Below are 19,613 nucleotides of genomic sequence, written 5' to 3' on the forward strand. Positions count from 1 at the left end.
GACATGCTGGAGAGGTGGGCCTGTGTCAAACTCATGGAGTCCAGCAAGGCCAAGCGCAAGTTCCTGCACACGGGTCGGGGCAATCCCAAGCACAAGTACAGGCTGGGTGGAGAAGGGATTGAAAGCAGCCCTGAGGAAAAGGACTTGGGGGTACTGGTGGATGAAAAGCTGAACATGAGCCGGCAGTGTGCGCTGGCAGCCCAGAAAGCCAGCCGTATCCTGGGCTGTATCAGGAGAAGTGTGGCCAGCTGGTCGAGGGAGGGGTTCTCCCTCTCTACTCAGTTCTCCTGAGACCCCACCTGCAGTATTGATTCCAGCTGTGGAGGCCTCAACATAAGGAAGACATCGACCAGCTGGAGAAAGTCCAGAGGAGGCCATGAAGATGATCAGAGGGCTGGAACACCTCTCCCATGAAGAAAGGCTGAGAGAATTGGGCTTATTCAGCCTGGAGAAGAGAAGCCTCTGGATAAACCTTACTGCAGCCTTCCAGTACCTGAAGATGGCCTACAAGAATGTTGGTGGGGGACTTTTTACAAGGCCCTGCGGTGACAGGACAAGTGGTAATGGGTGTAGATTGAAAGTGGGTAGATTTAGATTAGATATCAGGAAAAAATTCTTCACGGAGAGGGTGGTGAGGATGTGGAAGAGGTTGTGTCCAGGGAAGTTGTGGATGCCCCATCCCTGGAAGTGTTCAAGGCCAGGCTGGATGAGGCTTTGAGCAATCTGGTCTAGTGGAGGGTGACAGGGGGGTTGGAACGAGGTGGTCTTTAAGGTCCCTTCCAACCCAAAACATTCTCCGATTCTATGATAATTGCAACTAGTTGCTGGAAGACTCTCTTAAAACTTATTTGTAAATTGGTGTGTAAAGAAGCAAGTCAAGCAAGGCTAGTGTGTTTTGAACTATTTTCCAGATCCTAATTCTTCTGTTCTAAAGAAATATACTTTATGTTTTCTTTTCCTGACAAATGCAAATTAAATATTAATTGACTACATTTCAGTGCAGTCATCATATTCTAGGGAAGGGCTGGAAGACTCTCTTAAAACTTATTTGTAAATTGGTGTGTAAAGAAGCAAGTCAAGCAAGGCTAGTGTGTTTTGAACTATTTTCCAGATCCTAATTCTTCTGTTCTAAAGAAATATACTTTATGTTTTCTTTTCCTGACAAATGCAAATTAAATATTAATTGACTACATTTCAGTGCAGTCATCATATTCTAGGGAAGGGTGGAGGAGCACACAGAAGGAAGTTGTTTGTTTTTACCAGGGCAACCAAGTGCTTTTCTCTGTGTATGTTGAATGAATGAATGAATCAGTCTACTTCAGCACCCAATTGCTTAGATCAATAATTATTCAAGAAACAATACTGCCTTGGGAAAATCTATAGTAATAAAAAAGAAACCTGGATGGGCTGAATAACCTTTTCAGGCAGATATTTATCTCCAAATGAAGCTATTTTTTTAAAGTTTCTATTCTCTATAAAATGCATTATTGGATGGTTAAGAAATAATCAGATTGTTAGTGTTTAGAGTCTGGAGTTCAGGTTGGCAGTGAAATAAAGCATTAATGGATGGTATTCTCAGATGTATAGCCAGGAAGATTGTTAGGTTTTAAGTATAAAGTCAAAGTGGCAACATGAGCTGAATCTATGCATCTGTACTCTGGTGACAACTGTTACCATTACGAATATGAACAGATAGCAGGTTCTAATTAACGTTACAAGCCAGAGGGAATAGGCATTAAGAAAGAAAAGAATAATTCCGTGAATAAATTGCACTTGATTTACTAGTTCACAAAAAAGGTCTAAAAATTAGTATCTGAAATTACTTTAAATACAGCATCTATCAAACCACAGAACAATAATCAAGTCGACCTAATTAGAACACTTATAACTATAAGCAGCATGTAGCATGTTCTTATCTTGACGTGGGGAGACCAAGTAGTCCCCTAAGTGCCAGTTAATCTACAACAAACTTTTGCTGAGACCTAGGAGAAACCCCTACAGCAGCTATCTGCTTACTTTAGATGTCAGACTACCCAGAACGTAGCTTCTTGTACTCACTGCATCTGCATTAAAAGCAACTTCTGTGTGCACACCATGAGCTGGACCATGAAAGGTCCTCAAGCAAATTGCACAGCACTTCGTAGGTGCAGTTATGTCCATAAATGTAGGTTTATGTATAGGTGTCACTTTTACTTAACACTTCTGCTTACTTAGTATTCTTTCACACCAGTAATCTTTAAATACGAGACAAACATTGTCTCTATAGATGTATAGCTTTTAAGAGTGGACATAGACCAGATTCCTAAAGTGATGGTGAGCATTATGATACTGTGTTCATTACCAGCACCTCTGGATAGGTAACACTGCCTTGCTGGCACTGATCAGTCTTGTTCCCAGGGAAGGGTTTAGTCATACCTTTAGGTAACTGGGCTACAAAACTTATGGGAAGCCTATGCTAAGGCAAATGCCTAACCAACTTCCTCTCACTAGGTGCACTGACTGTTTTCTCCATTTTCAGTAGTTTTGGGAGTAGTAGGGTTTTGGTCCATTGAAATAAGTTCTTTTAGCTAAAATCAGTTTTGAAAGTGTGCTTTGAAAATTTGAAGACATGATTGGAATGGTAAATTTCTAGACTGGTTTCCACAAGCATATTGTGATCTGGGAATGGCAGGCCATAAACACAAATTAGTAAGTTTGATGAGTTAGAAATGCTTCACTAAACTGAAGTATTTTATTAAATTACCCATATGCATGCACACTAGTAAGATTTTTTTTTTTTCTCTCTTGCCTTGAAGGGGCAGCAGCTACTGGTGTTGGAAAGGAGAGAAATGAGAAAAGGCAAAATTAATTCTGTACCTCATTTGATTCATATTATCCTTTTATTTTCTTCTCCATATGCCTGTATTCCCTTCCCTGCCTCAGCTTTTAAAAAAACAGTCCAGGCTTAGGCTCTTCCAATAGCCTCTAATGAGCTCAGAAACCCTCACTGCTTCATATAAACTTGCACGTGTTTGTGATTTGTCATGGAGACAACCAGCCATTTCAGCGATGGCTGACGGTCTCCTCAGGAAGGTTTTTAGCCGTAGCTTCACGTTACGCTAGTCCTGCCCAAGAAAAACAGAGCTCTGAGTGCCCAGGTCAATGTTTGCAGCAGTAGCATGCCTGTAACTGAGCAGAGATCCTGAAAGACGTAGGTCACTGTGAGCAGGTCTTCAGTGGCACGCTGAGGGCCTAACTACGCTCGCCAGCCCAACTTTGACTGACCGGGTTTCTTAGCTCGAAGCTGTGTGTGGGAAATGGAGTGCCCTGGGTGCACCCTAGTGTTGCCGTGATCGCCTTTGGCTGGAGAGCGTCTGCGCACTGCCACGCAGGCCATGTGGCACGGCCTGTACCAAAACATGGTGCTACGGGCCTTCCAGCAGCTTCACGCAGCCCCTCATGTGTGACGTACGTAATGGCAAAAGCGGCGGAGTTTTTGGATCTGCACAGGCAGGGTCTGTGAGCCTTTCATGACACAACCGGTAAAGGTGGTGTGGTCAGAGCCCTCAGCTGCCATGTGGTGAATACAAAGAGTTAGGAGAAATTTTACAGCCGGTTTCCCATAGCAAAGGGATACGTGTGAGCTCACAGAGATTTGGAAGGGTTCGCAGGTGCAGCTTTTGCTGCAATGAGCCAGCGGAAGGCCAGGCAGAGCTTCGATGGCCATCACGCTGCAAGGTTACACACACTTCAGGGCTTACCTCTTATCTCTAGACAACTTGCAGTTATTGTCAGGACAGTGTAGTCAGCAGGGGGAGGGAAGGAGCCCCTTGGTAACCTCATTTCTGGGTTGTAGCATTTGGCGGCTGCACTGGCACACGCGATGCGGCAGTGACCCTGCCTGCGGTGCCTGGCTTGCCTTGGCTCACCTGACAGGGCTGCACACGTGCAGTAGCAGAACTTGGGACGACAAAATTTCTTCAGTGACTATAAATGTCTACGAGGTTAGAGTTACTTCTGTCCCTGAATTTCAGTGCCTAAACTCCACCTAAGTTTCACATTGAACAGTTAAGTGCTTTTTGGGTCTGACATCTAGCAGGTCTGCATTTAAGCACATAGTGGAGAAGAAACATTGCCGAGAGATGTAAATGCTTAGGGTAAGAAAATTGTGCCTCTCTAACACACTAAAATTTAGTCAATCGTGCAGCTGCTGAGAGTGGAGGGTATGGTTGATGTAATTTATTTGGATTCAAAAAAGAGAGGAAAAATCCTTGTAAAAATATCCCTACAAAGCCATTAAAGCAAACTAGTATTGAGGAAGTGAGAGCTAAAGTAGCTGTGCATTAAAAACTAAGAAGTAGAGCAGGATTAAATGGTCAATTTTTTTATCATGGCAAAAGGCTAATGGTATAGTGCCCCAACACTTGGTATTCAAACTGGTGCTATCTGAAAAGGGGGATGAACATGCTGTCTGAAAGGTGGCACTGTTTGCTGTTAACAGAATTATTTCAGTTAATCAGAGCTAGGGAAGATTGTGAATGACCTGGGTTAACAAAGTGAATAAATGGGCAGTGTGATGCAGATGAAATGCAATGATGACAAATACAAGGTTAGGCACACATTCAGGGGAATAATTGGAAGTATTTGTAGGCTTTGCAGAGTTCTAAATTAACCATTTAGAACCTTACTTGCTATGGTCAGCTTAGTGGAAAAACTCATGTTGTGAAGGGATACTGTGAAAACAAAAGATTATGTGAGACCATGTGGGGATGGAAAAAAAGCAGCACAGAATAGAAAATACAATTCTATCCATAAATCTACAGTAACAATTCACCCATACTTCTGTTCTTGCCCGATGTCTTAAAGCATACTGCCAAAAAGTAATCCTGTGAACTGGCAACTAAATGATTAGAGAAATGGAGGAGGCTGAAAATAAAGATTTGTTTAGAAAGAGTCAGGTAGAAGGAGGTGGAGGGAAAATATTTATAACAATGAGTGGTATAAACAATATGAGCTAGGAAGTTTCTATTTATCCTACTAATGCAAAAAGAAGCAAAGTGTTATATTTAAAGTGAGTGAAAATGGATTATTTTCATGAAAACCTCATTAAACTTTGGGACTCATTCTCTTAAGTAATCACGGAGGCTGAAAGTTCAGCAGCATTATGCTATTTTAAAGCAATTCTTATGTTACAAGAGGACTGGAACACTTATTCCAGCTAGCTATTCCATGTTGCTTATTCAGAGATCCTGCTTCTCTGTTAGAAAAGCCTGTACAGAGACTAACCTGCTGCTTCCTATTTCAATCAGACCTTTTAATGTGCATGGATGTTTTTGTGCTCAGCTTTGTCGTCTCTAAACTTTAAACTGGCTGGCAGTGCAAAGTCTACATTGTGCCAGAGATCCTACTCAAACGCACTGAAGGAGGTGTGCACCCAATGAAGATATGGTTATGAATTAGATAAATTGTGGCATAGAAGAATTTTCCTGATAAAACTACCCATTCTGAAAATTATTTCTGCAACTGTGACTTCCCGTCTAGTATCTTGGACTGATGACTTCAGCAGCTGCATTCTATGGAATGGTCCTTTAAAATTTCCTTGCTGCTGAGTTGAGGCTTGTATGATTTTCCGTAGCATTTATAATCACTCAGGCTGCACCACGGTGTGATCCGTTTCACATACCAGGAACTTTGATGGGGAGTGGTTGAGATTAATGATGACATAATACAGTAAGAAGAGATATTAATGCTCTTAGGCATGAATTAATGAAATACCATTGAGAATTTATCCTGCATGAATAAAAGGATTTGGAAGCTGTCGTTCTAAAAACCACATGAAGGATTTTACTGAAAAAAAAAACCCCAAAATCTCTGTTGAAATAGACAGGGTCCCAATGAACTTTTACTCCAGATTTTTGTCAGAGCTGGATGATTGAGCTGGATCCATTAACTTAATTCCTACTAATTTACGAAGTGTTTATATAAATGAGAGGCACAGCGATCTTGCTTCCAGTGCTGTGGCAGTGCTAGCTTTTATTTCCAACTCAACGCAAAGCTGGATTCCAACTTGTGGTGTAGCTCTGGAGCGGAGACCCAGCATGCCAACAGCATCCATACATCGAGGGTCCTTATCTCAGTGCAGCCATAAAGCAAGCTTAATGAAATGGTACAGCAGCGCTCTTCATAGATGTTGGGGGTGACTGTCACCATCTATTTTTTTAAAATGTAAGGTATGCTGTAGTGTGACGTCCCTGGTGTCTCTTTGCAGGGCTACAGTTGAGATGGAACTGAAGAATTACTGCTGTGTCCCATCACTTTCCATTCTCCACTGTCCCCTAGTATTCATGAGTTAAAACCCCAGTGAAGATGTTCATACATATATAATTGTCTACCTGCAGCCTCACTTGTTTTAAAAAATAACTTTATTCAGGGATAAAACTTTACACTAACATATGTTGTCATATAATCAAGTCTAGAAGACAAGTCTTTCTAGTTTTGAAGCAAAGTGGGATAACAACAGTACATAGGGACTGTTTACTTTTTTATTGTTCTGTTAATGTCTGTTCTGAGTGGTTCAGAAAAAAATTTCCTTAAAAATTAGGACATAAAGTATGACACATATTTTATCCATAACTTATGTCAATTTGAAACACCTTTTATTGCCTACATAAGTGAATATATGTAAACTTTATTAGTAATTTCATTTCCAATTTAAAAGAAGCAAAGGTGTATTGTAGAATTCACAGATAAAGGTTAATTTTAACTATAAAGGTATTACCAGTGTTGCATTTCTTCATGTTATGGTTCACTTATGTAGAATTGAGATGTATTTTATATTAAACAATGCATAGCACCATTATACAACAGTTCACTAAATGCACATCCCATTTAATCTTTTTGTAGGAATTAATATAACTGGACTGAAGTTACAAGGAAGAATTGAACTGAGCCAGTAGGGTTAACACTGATACTAACAGGAGATTACTAGCCATAAGAAAATTACAGCTCTTCTGACAGTGCCTAAAATAGCAGCATATCCTTGGCACCATCATAGGAACTGGTTAACTGGTGACCCTGAAGAAACACTTGTTTCCATTAATTCTGCTGTCATTATGTCTCTATTCTCGAACTCTTCCTCTGAATTCTTCTGTCCTTCTGATCCCAAGACAAGATGGCAGGAACGTGAGAGAGAACATAAAGAAATTACAATAAGCTGTCAGCTATATAATTATATTGTAACCCACTACACTGAGAAGTTACACCAACAGAAATTTGGCAAGGTATCGGCTGCTAGCTAAACACAGGACACTCACTAGCATAACATTAAAAAACCCAGGCTCACTAAAAGCAGTATCTACATTACAAAGAAGCTAACAAAAGAATTCCCTTATGATACTTAGGTTCAGCTGGTTCATCTTAGGTTCATCAGCTAGAGTTTCTTGTTTTATGAATACTTGTTACATTTGCAATTGAATATGTATTTAAGATCACAATGCTACAAACCTTTTTCCAGCATGTAGTTTTGCCACCTTTAGACACAAAGGAGTACTTGCCCGAACTAGGGTTGAAGATTCTGCTGAAGTTGGTGATGTTATTAGGTCATGTGTACTGTAATTACTTGAGCACCAGAGTTTTTAAACCCCTAAGACATGATTTCCTAGCTAGAAGGCAGCAAGCATGCTTTTCAGTTGCCAGACAGACTGAGGGAATAACCTTTGCTCCAGAGTCTGCTGTATACCCTGAAGGAGAACAAATTCTGATTTCAGAGAGACTTCAGGTTTCTAAAGTATCTCGACTGAACAGAAGTAAACACTGTCTGATCAAATTTTAAATGTTGCAGTGAATCTACTGTAAATGTAATAACTTTTAAGTATCAAGGAACATACTGGCAAGAGTCACCAGTAGGGTCGATGGTGAAGATGCTTTTTTCTTCAGGAACAATTGCCATGGTGTCACAGTCCTGATTACAGATATATTAAGGGTACCTGAACCCCATGGTTCCATCTCAACTTGCGTATTTTTATTTTTACAGAGTTTGAATCGTCTCAACAGCAGGAAGTCTTGCCCAAAATATTCTTCTGAAATCCAAACTTTTTCCAAATGCAGCTTTTATTTTCCCAATGGACTTTATACATTCCAATGCATCAGAAGGTAAGAGAATTGATACGGCTTTCAAATGGAAGTTTTCTCATACATATAGTCACAGTGGTCACACATGAAACTGTGGCCTCTGTGATGATGGGGCATTAATTTTAGAGTTATTTGGAAGAAGACAATTTTGGAAGTTGTGACAAATTAAGTCCTTGGCATTATCTTTGAGAGGCCCTGGTTGAGTGGGTCAAAGGAGGCTTGGGAATCAAGACAACAAAGACTTCAGACTTCCAATGCTGCCACTGATATGTAGGTATCATCCTGGGCATCAGCCGCCTTCTGCAGTTCTCTAGTCTGATAAAAATGGGGATAGTCATGCTTATTTATCTAACTCAAAATAGTGCTGTGATGGCTTAATGATTTGGATAGCACTTGGATTCCTATCCAAATGATGCTTATTCATGGTTTCCCCACTGCAACAATGTATCTTCATCACTAATAATTAACTGATAATTACTGTTGCCAAGAATATGATAGTGGTGTTTGCCACCTTATTTTTAATTTCAGTGCAGATGCCTACTTAAAAGTTATGTAAATATATGAAATTACAGTACATTTTCCTAATGACCCTGCTATGTCTGAGTTTGATTCTATTCAATTGTGACTAGAGTAGTGAATAGTCAAGATGACCTTTTTGCTCTAGAGCTATACAGACAGTTTCTATTGTATTCTCGACACTTAAATCATGAAATGTAAAGAATCCATTCTAAGCAGGATAGAGCTGGGTTGAAGGACTGCTGATGCCAATTATGCTTCGTACATAATAATGCACATTTTACCTATTTGGAAAAAAATTCACATTTATTTACTGTCAAACAGGTGTTAAACTTTACACTGGATATTAGTGATGGGCTCATTATCAACAGGTTTACACAAAGGGATGAAAAAAGCAGAATTTTGTTGAAACAATTTACAATTCATTAGATTTTTATCATAAAATAAATTAATTACTAAATATAGGCAGAAGGAATATGGAGGAGTAATAGTTATGTTTTATTTTTTTTTAAAGGACAGGCACCTTTTAGTCACGAGAAAGCTTGTGAGAAGTGTCCAGTGTCCCCTTTACCCCTTACCACCCAACCCTGATTAAGGAATGAACAGGGAATCGAGTTACAATCTTTGTTAGCTATACCAAATTTGTGCAAGGCTTGGCATAATTGGCTTCTAAAACAATTTTCTCTCCAAATTAAGTCTTTTGGCAATAAGAATTCAAAACGGAAGAATAAAAACTAACTTGTCAAAGCAGAACACTGTTTACAGTGAAAAATAAGTGAAAACGGGTAGAACTTGCATTTTAAACATACTACCGTACTATGAACAGAGTGTAAGAAAAACAGCTTATAACATATGTGCAACCAAGAGCTTCTCACAATATTTTCTTCAAACTCTTTAAAATTATTTTTTAATGACAATTATATTTCAGTTGGACACAAAGGTATTTATTTTACCCTAGCAATAGAACAAAATATAATTTCTTTAGCCATTTTTTCATGAGAACGGTTCATTGTACAGTTGAGGAAATATATGAAATAAGGCCTGTGGCTTGATTGCTAGTGGTTAGACATGTATTCAATCTTTGCCCTAATGGAAAAGATTTGCAGTGAACTGCAAACTGATGCAGAATATCTCTCCTGCTTTTGCAAGTCTTGTCAGGAATAGTAAGGTACAGTAAATTTGTCCCACAGGATTTTAGAGCCTACGCCTTGTATATAATACAATGTAGGCCTAGAAAAAAAAAACAATGGTGCAGCCATATTTACAAATTTAGTTCACAAACTGCTGCAGTTAAATGGCTGGAAAGTGTTTATTTACCTTTTTTTTCACAATTTTGTTAAATTCAGCAGCAGAAGATATCTTAAAATACCTTGTTGGTATTTCTTTTCTTTGTAACAAATAATTCATTTTAGTATACTCTGTGTATATACAAAGTTTTTGTTTTATAAAAATTCACAGAACTGCGAGGTCCAGTCATCCCCCATTACTGGAGAACCACAGGGTCAACAGAATTGTCTCTTCAAGCAGATATGAGGGTGCCTGCATGTGGCCAATTAAGTCTTTTTAATACTTGTACGTGGCCTTTAATATTTCTTTGCTACACTATTAAAGGCTTGTCACTAGTTGCATTTGTCCTTCTCTAACATCCCCTTCGGGAATACATCCTTCCTTGTTAATGGGAATTATATAGCCGTCGCTATTACCCCTGCTGATTTGATAGTACATCTGAAGCTGATGGCCAGCTCCTAGGTTTGGCATGCTCTTGTAGTAAATGTCCTCATTTTCACTCCTCCTGGAGGGAGAGAGGTCTTCTTCAACGTCGGGGCTGCTCTCTGGATACGGAGAGTCTCTGAGATTGGGCATGCTCGTGTAAAGAGAGTCTCTGTTGGGGGACTGGAGGTGGTCGTCAGCCTCGGCTGTCAGCTGCGAGACATAGCTGTCGGTTCCCTCGGTCTTCACTTTCTTCTGGGGCTGGTACAGAAGGGAGTGAGTCCGCTGAGGAATGAGTGGGGCTTCAAGCTCTTTGTGGTGGAGCTCCAGCCCGGGGGTGTCACTGTGCATCAAAGATGAGGCATCTGCCACGATGGCGTCATCTTCGCTACTGCTCCCGCCGATCACAGCTTTGGCTGGTAGCGTGCGCTCCAGGTTGTGGTTCTTGCTGCTGCCCCGCAGGTTGTTGTGCACTAATTCTGAAATGATCATTTTCTCAAAAGCAGTATCATTCAGGCTTAGTCCACAGTCTACAACTTGCACGCTGTCGTTATAGTCTCCATTGCGCATTGAGTAGCTGTTGTTGAAATTACCATTTAGCGGTAGAGTATCCATGGCACTTGTATCCCTGGCATTGTTCAGTGAATGTCCTGAAACAGAAAAGGACAGCTCTGGTTATTGCCTAATGTGCTTTTCATCACTTAATTGTATCTTTTAACAAAATTCTTTAATGTAGTTCAGGACAAAGTTGTACTTAGAAATAAGACTTGAGAAAAGTTAGGTTATTGAACATTCCCAAATGTAAACAGTTGCACACTTTATAGGAAAGATGCATTTTAAAATCAGTAACGTGTATTTCCTGTGGGGAATAGCGGCATTTTAATTTCTTAATTTAGTGTCAATTCTGTGACTCTTCCACAAGGCATTGTTCACTCCATGCCCTTGCATATGTAATGCAAAGCAATTCATTTGGCAACATCCATGTTTTGAAGTACACCACCATGATTTAGAAAAAGAAAACTAACAGAATTTGTCCTAAACGACACTAAATTAAAAAGGAATTAGATCACAGACATAACTGAAGGTAAATGTACAACATAAACCCACATAACTGGCAAGCAACTACTTTAACAACATATCTAACATTTTTTTCCTTTTTATTTTTTTTTTTTCTGAGATGAAGTAAAGAAAAGAATGAAAAAAAATGGATAAATACAAAGAATTTATGTTAAACAAGGACAGCCATCTTTCACACTACAGGGACCAGGGCCCACAAGCACCATCCAACAACACGATAGACAGCAGGTGGAATGACTCACTTTGGACAACTCACATCATGTCTGTCTGCTCAGGCTATCTGGCCTAAGAGTAGCTGATATATAAAAGAAAGTAAAATGATTTATTGTAACATGATGAAGAATTACTGAGCTTCTCAGCAACTTAGTCAGAGCAAGGGTTCAGCAAATTAGATTACTAAGCAATAACAGCTTTTCTTTTCCCACTTAATGTAATTTTTTTTCACTAATATTCTGTCTGCCAACAACGGCCCCGGGCTTCTAAAGGTCAAAGTTTGCCTGCAGTCTGCATCAGTCACAGTGACAGCACTGAATGAACCAGAATAGTTAATTAAAAGTTAGGCCCACAGTTACCATGGGCATGGAAGTCAAATGCAGAAATGTTAGGAATTTCTGTAAGTATGGGTCACAGAAATTAAATCAAAGAATAAATACTAGTTGTGGAATGGGAAGAAGAAATCAGCCATGGCTGATATCTTATAGCTGCTGGAGGAATGACAGATTGGGTAAGTCTGCTGGAAACATGAAAAGAAGTTTAAGGGGGGGGAAAAAAATGAAGTCTTGTGATGGTTAAGTCTTTATGGTTTTGGTCTTGTCTTTTGGGGTTTTTTTGTCTGGTAACACGATAAAGAAAAGGTTTTCCTATAGACACAAAGACATGTAAACTATGACAGCACAGTGCTTCCCAAGCAAAGGAAAAAGTAAAAAAACTTTGAAAGAAATTAAACAGTCTGAGCCATGGAAAGTCAGATGGTTAGAGCATTCCTAGAAAATCACTTTATCTACAGATATGTCTGGAAGTAAAGAAAGAATGATGTGACTTCACTGAATGAGACTGACCACTGTGAGGCTGCTGCATTATATGCAAGGCTTGGAGGAGTATAAGAAAAATGTTGTTTTGGAAAAGATTACACATTTTTCCGTTTGGGTTCTTTTTCATAATTAAAGCTGCAGCTTATCCTAGAAAATTCAATCTTCTCTGGAAATTATTGTTTTCAATTAAAAAGTAATTGCATTTTCTCATGAAAAGACTTTTGTCTTCAACTTTAAAAAATAGAGCAATAATTTCCAAATAAATTCTGAGTAATTTGCAAATCATTTTGAATTTGCATTATTGTTAACTCCTCTCCATGTGTACTGATTTAAACAGTGATGAGGGTTGTTTGAAAGGTCTCTTTAAGCTTTGATTAAACAACTTTGTAGTTTTGCAATTTCATATATGTTCCAAGATTTTTCTTGCAGTGGATTTAGCTGCACAGAACATATGGCATTTATAAAAGTAGACAACACATGGACCACATGCTGGCATTCATTTCCCTCATGAAAGTGATTTAATTCTATAATTTTAATTCTCTTTTCTTCTACTAAACAGATACCAAAATATATCTGATAATCCAAAATGAGTTTTCTATGATATACTGCAGAGCTAAGCATGCTAGAATATATTCAAATTGGTTTGATGAGGCAAATTTTGTTGCCCATGATCAGGTAATTCATTTGAAATCTTTCCATAGCCTGTAGCAAGATTATTGTGGGAATGTAAAAATATAAGTAAATTGTTAAGCATTTCTGCTCGACACTGCTTTGGTTTTAAACAGCAAATTATTTCAGCATTGCATAACTTCTGTTACCAATAGAGTTTGCTACAGACCTCGTGTTGTTTCCCAAAAAGCAGTATGCCAGTACTTTTTGAATGTGGAAACATTTCATTTGCAAATTGTGAACCACTTGCCCGCTGAGTCTACTTCATGACCGCTAGTTATGTTTTAATTGTGCCCATTAAAAATCATGCTGAAAAAATTTACATTTGATAGGCAAAGTTAAGTTTTACTCCCATACTTGTCTCTCTGTAGGTTGCTAGAGGAAAGCATAAGGAAAGTAAGAAAACAAGAGAATGAAAATAGAAACTACAGTTCAGTTAAAAAAGGAAACTTGAAATAAAAACTGGAAACAAGGTTTTATGAGCTCTTTATCAAAGGTTTATCGTTCCAGTTATACTAAAGTGATCTTATGACTCATCGAACAGTAACTGCTAGGTATTTACTGATGAACAGTACCGTAGTTAAAAAAAAACAATTAGATAATGTAACAACAAAATGTTAGGCAAGTGACGACACCCTTTATTCCTACAGAACTAAACTGTTCTAACTGTTAATCTCAAGATTTTCCTACAGGAAAATGATCTACCATAAAGCTGCACTATACTATAGTTTAGATCTGTTTGACGCTGGATACGATTTTCTAACTGGGGTATCCAAAGGTGTCAAGATGCCTTGCGCTGCTTTAGTATCTAATCCGTTCCATAGGCGGGTTTTTCTCAGCAAGCTTTAGAGTCAACCTTATATTGCATAGACGTGATACCTCTAAGTGATATATATCTTGAAGATGGGCTCTCAGACCATGTGGTGTCAGTCCTGTAATAGTATATTAAGATTTATGCCACCTGTGTTAAAAACATGGATAATTATTGGTAAATACTGTTACGGCAAAGGCATTACTATAATATAGTGCAGTTTTACAAGCTGACATTGGCAATACTGTATTTCTCAAACTGACAGAAATTCAGAATGTATGGCTAGGATATTGCAACTTGAGTTTCTATCTAGGGAAGAGATTTGGAGCGAGCCAAGAAAAGGAGTTTTATTCAGGAAGTATGAGCACACCTGGTGAGTTAAACACAGGAGCTGAAGGGGCATTACATACAACGGTTTCAGCGAGCAATGTGTTATAGGGGTTGTTAGTGCCGTGTGGTCGAAGAAGAGGGTTTGTTAGTAGGTAATTGCCAGTCATTCCTAAAGCAAAAGAAACAGAAAAAAATGTCAGTTCTTTAATTTTAGGCTGACAGTTTCAATAAAGAATATTTTTTTATTCATCATGAATCATGTAGAACTTGTCAAATGTAATTCAGCTGAAAATTTCTGAATGTATTTGAGCTATGTATTTGAAATGGGAGTAGGAAAAATACAGCTAGATTCCACTAATTCACAGGTGCTATCCAAATCCCCAAAGTAAACATCTGGTGAGAGTGACATTTACAAATGTATACAAAATCACTGTTATACAAGAATAGCAATTAAACGTGTAGAGATCAAGGTACTAAATAAAGCTATTGTAACTTTAAAAAGGATCGTATGGAACACTCTGTACAGAATTGAGAGAACTGAATTTCTCCAGTTGAAAGGTACTGAAAAAATCTCTTATGACAGGATCAGAGCTGTTATTCACTTTATTAAAAACACACGGATAGTGGAAGGGAATTGCTGTTTTCAAACAGACAGTGGGTGACAAACCGCAAGAAGCATATCTTAGTATATGCAAAAGTATGCATGCTGAGGGGAAAGCAAAATATTTGCTCTAAGAAATCAGAGCATTCACATTTTCTCCTGGGATATTCATGCTGGAAATTTATCTGCCAGGTTTTAAAAAAGAACTCCTCAGATGACAAATTTTCTTTAAACAATTAGTTTACAAAACAATATAAGACAAAGCAAAATCCACATGAACTTATTTTTTGTTTTAACCCATTTTAAATGCTAATGAAACAATATTTAAACAACTCTCAGAATAATTTAAAGAAAAAGTATATTTTGAGAAATTATTAAAAAGTCAATTGATCTCTGATTACTAGGTACTGCAAGAAAAATGGGTTGGAATAATGACTGAAAAATATGAAACCACAAAATTCTGTGATTTAAAACTTACTTTAGACATTTCATTAAGGTAAAATTCCACTTTCTTCGCTATTGAATTGCACAGCAGTGTATCAAGGATCAGTGTATTACAGACCCAAGGATAACTAAAGAGCCGGCTATATTTTTATAGGATGCGTATTTTTATTTGGCAACAAAAAGATAGTACATACTGCAAATATTAATGCTTTTGAACTATCATACATATTTGGTAGCAGAAATGAGCAAAAAATTCTAAGATTCAGCGAATTATTGCCTGATTATGCTAATGTCTCTTGAAAGTTCTACCAGTGAACAACTAAAAAGGTTTTATTATAGATTTTTCAGTTGTAATTTACTTATTACTAGGAATGCTAGCTGAAATATATTTTGCTTGGGCTGTTTTGTGTTCTATGTTTGATCTTGTTTTTCAATTATCACCTGTAATTTATAGTTAAGAATTGTTTTCAATCCAAACTTTTTGTCACCTTTAAAAGCTGGAGTCGTATCTTAAATGAAAAATGACACTTGCCATTAATTACTAAATTACACTAATACGTATGTATCATTTAGATAGTGCCAATATTATAACTGAATACAAATGATACCAATTTTTCTAATCATGGCAGTGCATCTCCAGTGACTTCAGACCAGAACACGGAGAAGCTTCCAAGACCTCTGTTAAAATCTGAATTAACTGAGGGTGCAACACGGTTAGAGCAAACCTCAGGAGTCAGACACCAAACAGAGTTAAATCCCAGACTCCTACATATAATGTATTTATGGGATTTTAATAAGACATTGGAAGGGAATGCACTTCTTTCTGGGGCATGAAAAATATACATTTTCTACTTAGAAGCAGTGACTCAATTTTGATTTTGCCAGAGTCAGATCGGGGGTGCAGTGAGACACATAGGTCTTGCCCACTTTCTATATGCCAAGTAGCAAAAATAGAACAATGCTTTCTGAATCTTTTCTTTTGCAAAATACCACACTTCTTACTTCCAAAATAAATATGAGTTAAGTACACATCCCTGATACCAAATCTTGAAAGAAGACAAGGGAGGGAAATCTGCTAGCTGTGGTTGGTGAGGGCTTTACAGCAGTCCTGGCGGTGAATTTTCTGTTTGAAACTTTCTGACTTTAGCAGGAACTGGTTGTAGTGAGGTCAGGGTTACGTGTTTTTCTGGTAGGGAGGAGGCACAGGCTTTGAGCTTGACTTGCATAGAGCTGTCTTCCCTCCACTGCTAGCTCAGACTGCCTTAAAAAAACACAGGGGGAGGGGAGAAAGGAAGGGACATTCTGCCTCAACACCCTTGTCTTCTTACTGGACATGGGAATGAGGTTACAGATATCAACGTTTATTTGAGCTGAGAAATTTGGAGTTTTGGGTGCTCTGTGTCTGAAAATCTGGATTCTATCCCATGTGACACGATGCTCTTTGAATCAGAAAAGATAAATGCTTTACAAACATCTTTTGCATATAAATGATATCAATTAGATTTCACTGGGAAAATTTCTGCACCTAAAAATCGTAGTCAAATACGCATTAAAATGTTAGTGCACTCTTTCTGTTTCAGATTTAACCTATAAAGGTTAGGAAATATTTAAAATTATGATCTTGCTTTTAAGTTAAATTATTGATGAAACTTATTTAAATACATTCCCACAAATGGAGGAATTCAACTTCTATAGCAGGGGGCCAGCTGAGGGAACACAGTTTTAAAATGTGCTGGTGAATGACTTTAAAACTCTGCTTTTAGAAAACATTTGTTCCAGATTTTTCTTTCAAAACATTCTTTTCAATTCTCCTGTGTTAAATGATATAAATCTGTATAAAATTTAAGGCTTCTACAACTGAAATGTTCCCAGTGACTGACCTTGATTAAGTGTTGAAGTGCTGTTGATGTCACCTGAGATAAAAGATGATTCAGATTGTTTTCTCACAGTGTCATTCCACATCCTCCTTATACGACTCTGTTAACATAAAGCAGTGAGACACAAGCACAGTAAGTTACAAAACGATTTTTTCCTACTTATTGTGATTATGTAGAATATTGGTGTTTTGTCCTAAAGAAAGCCATTCTTCTAGCATGTAGTGAAACTCCTTGTGTTATTAAAACTCTAATTTATTAAACTTCATTTAGATGAAACATGGTGGTATAAGCCATCCTATAAACCACCCCTAATTACAAGAAAAATAAGGTGTTTATATTAGACTAAAGTAATAGGAAATGTTTAAAAAGATCAATTCTACTATCTAGAAGTATGTATTTGCAATCTAAATGATAATACTGAGAAAGCAATTAGTGCTTCTGATTGGAACTCATCTCAGTAGGCTTTTTATAAATAAGGTTAATTAAAATAAGCTGTCAAAATCTTTGTTACCTGAGTGCCAGATGAATAGCGAGCACTAGTTCTTGTTGTTGATGCCTTCACTGAACTGTGAGGACTCTCAGTTGGCAGTCCACCACAGCAGTAGGAATGTCGGAAGCACTTGCCATATTCCTTACGTACCTATGGAGGACCAAAAAAAAATTGCTTAGCACAAAAAGTAGTGTCAAATATCTCTGCTGGCAAAAAGACATGAACTTTGCATTGAAACTACTCACACACTTTTGAAACAAATAGATCACACTTGTCTATTTAATTTTTGGCTGTTAGCAAAATCAGGTATTTTTCCCTACTTAACTGTGGCATTATCAGATATCCAGGATTCCTGAACCCATTATTTCCAAGGTATGCAAGCACTTCATTTAGATATGCCTGAATAATCATTACTGAGTTACTTCTGGGGTTTCTTTTATTTCATCTTCATATTGCAGATTACTATAGTTAAGTTTACCTGAATTGAATGGCGGCTGAAAACATTCCTTTTTATATGAGCATTTGGTGCAGAAACCACAGAAAGCTTATCTTCCCACCTTAGTGTGCAAGAAGGGCTGAGGTAACTAGCCCATGCACTCCTTGGTACTGCCCACTAAGTTATCCCTTCCCAGAAAGTGTGCAAAACCTGCACTGACTATGAAGGCATCTTCATACAGCATTAGTCTGTTACTCAAACAGCTACTGCTGATATGGTCACACCTGCTACGGGACTGTAGAAAGCTCACAAACGTCCCTGCCCTGCTCCAGGTAGAGCGCCAGCTACGCTGATGGAGGCACTGTCAGTGTTTCAGAGTCAAATTTTGAACCATTAAGGCTGGGAAATGAAGCATCTTTCATTTTTAGGACCAAAAAAGTCCTTAGTACTGTCTTTGCTTAACCCAGAAATCTGAATTCGCCTATGTAGATGAGATTTCTGTCTGATAGAGCAACAAAATTAATTAATGATACCAGTATCTGACCTGCATTTGTTCACCCTATGTCTCCAGTGACCTACTGGAAACTTTAGTTTTTGTAATTTATGTGTGTTAACATTTGCCATGAAAGTAATCAGGGTTAATTTACCTATTTGGTGACTGCTACACTGACTGCTACTTTCAGACAACAGAAGTGTGCATACACATCTCGGCAACATGACACCATCACTGAAAGGACACAGTGGATTAAAATTTTTAAAGATGCGCTAAGCCTAAATACGTCAATTTTCCACCAGATACTTGGGAATCTAACTGTCACTTCTACATCAATAAGACTCCTAAATTTCTAGGAAAAGTGGGATTTCAGCTAATCTGTAAATTCTGCTTGACCTTTGAATATACTGGATGGAAAAAAGTTAGGGGTATGTAAAAAGAGGAGATGGGAAAAGGCAGAAAGCTTCTAATGTGGATTTATATATGCCATGTGCTGTTTCCAATATTACAAGAATTTTATCCACAGAATACATACTGTGATGTTTCTATAAACCACAAGGTTGAAGAAAATTTGAACAGTTAGTGCCTTAACTTCAAGCTAGGGACAATAACTCATCTTTTTCCAAAAGTATAAGGTATATATACTTAAATGAACCCCTATCTATGTCAGCAGAAAAGACACACAAAAATGGTAACAGAAATGCATGGACATAGAATTATAATCTTTAACTCTGTAGTCTGAAAAACCTAAGTCTATATATATATATCATCACTAGATGGTATAATACCTAAGAAAATACCTTCCTGAACACTAATGGATATTAAATGCTCCAAACCACTACACGGTAGAGACAATAGCAATCAAAACTGTATTTTTACCCAAATGCCACCCTCCAGGGCTGGTTTTGCCTAATGCCTATATTGAAGTGAATGTACATTATCTGTCAGTACTGTGCATTCCACTGTCATTATTTCTAAATTATAGCTTGTTGGAAACTGATAGAAGCAACAGCACTATC

The 19,613-nt window shown here is 38.0% G+C and overlaps 1 protein-coding gene across 1 annotated transcript in view; it reads right to left on the reverse strand.

Annotated features, from left to right (window-relative positions):
* Positions 1–8,912: 8,912 nt before the first annotated feature.
* Positions 8,913–19,613, reverse strand: part of LPHN2 (latrophilin 2) — a 73,478-nt gene continuing 62,777 nt past the window's right edge. The window contains exons 18-21 of the mRNA XM_010160154.1: positions 17,687–17,815; positions 17,179–17,275; positions 14,294–14,422; positions 8,913–10,985 (exon numbers count right to left, since the gene is read on the reverse strand). Coding sequence (XP_010158456.1) covers positions 10,231–10,985; positions 14,294–14,422; positions 17,179–17,275; positions 17,687–17,815 — 1,110 coding nt within the window. The 3' untranslated portion in view covers positions 8,913–10,230. The remainder of the gene's footprint in view (positions 10,986–14,293; positions 14,423–17,178; positions 17,276–17,686; positions 17,816–19,613) is intronic.

Source organism: Eurypyga helias, unplaced genomic scaffold (genome assembly GCF_000690775.1).
Source record: "Eurypyga helias isolate BGI_N326 unplaced genomic scaffold, ASM69077v1 scaffold6311, whole genome shotgun sequence".
Lineage (NCBI taxonomy): Eukaryota > Metazoa > Chordata > Aves > Eurypygiformes > Eurypygidae > Eurypyga > Eurypyga helias.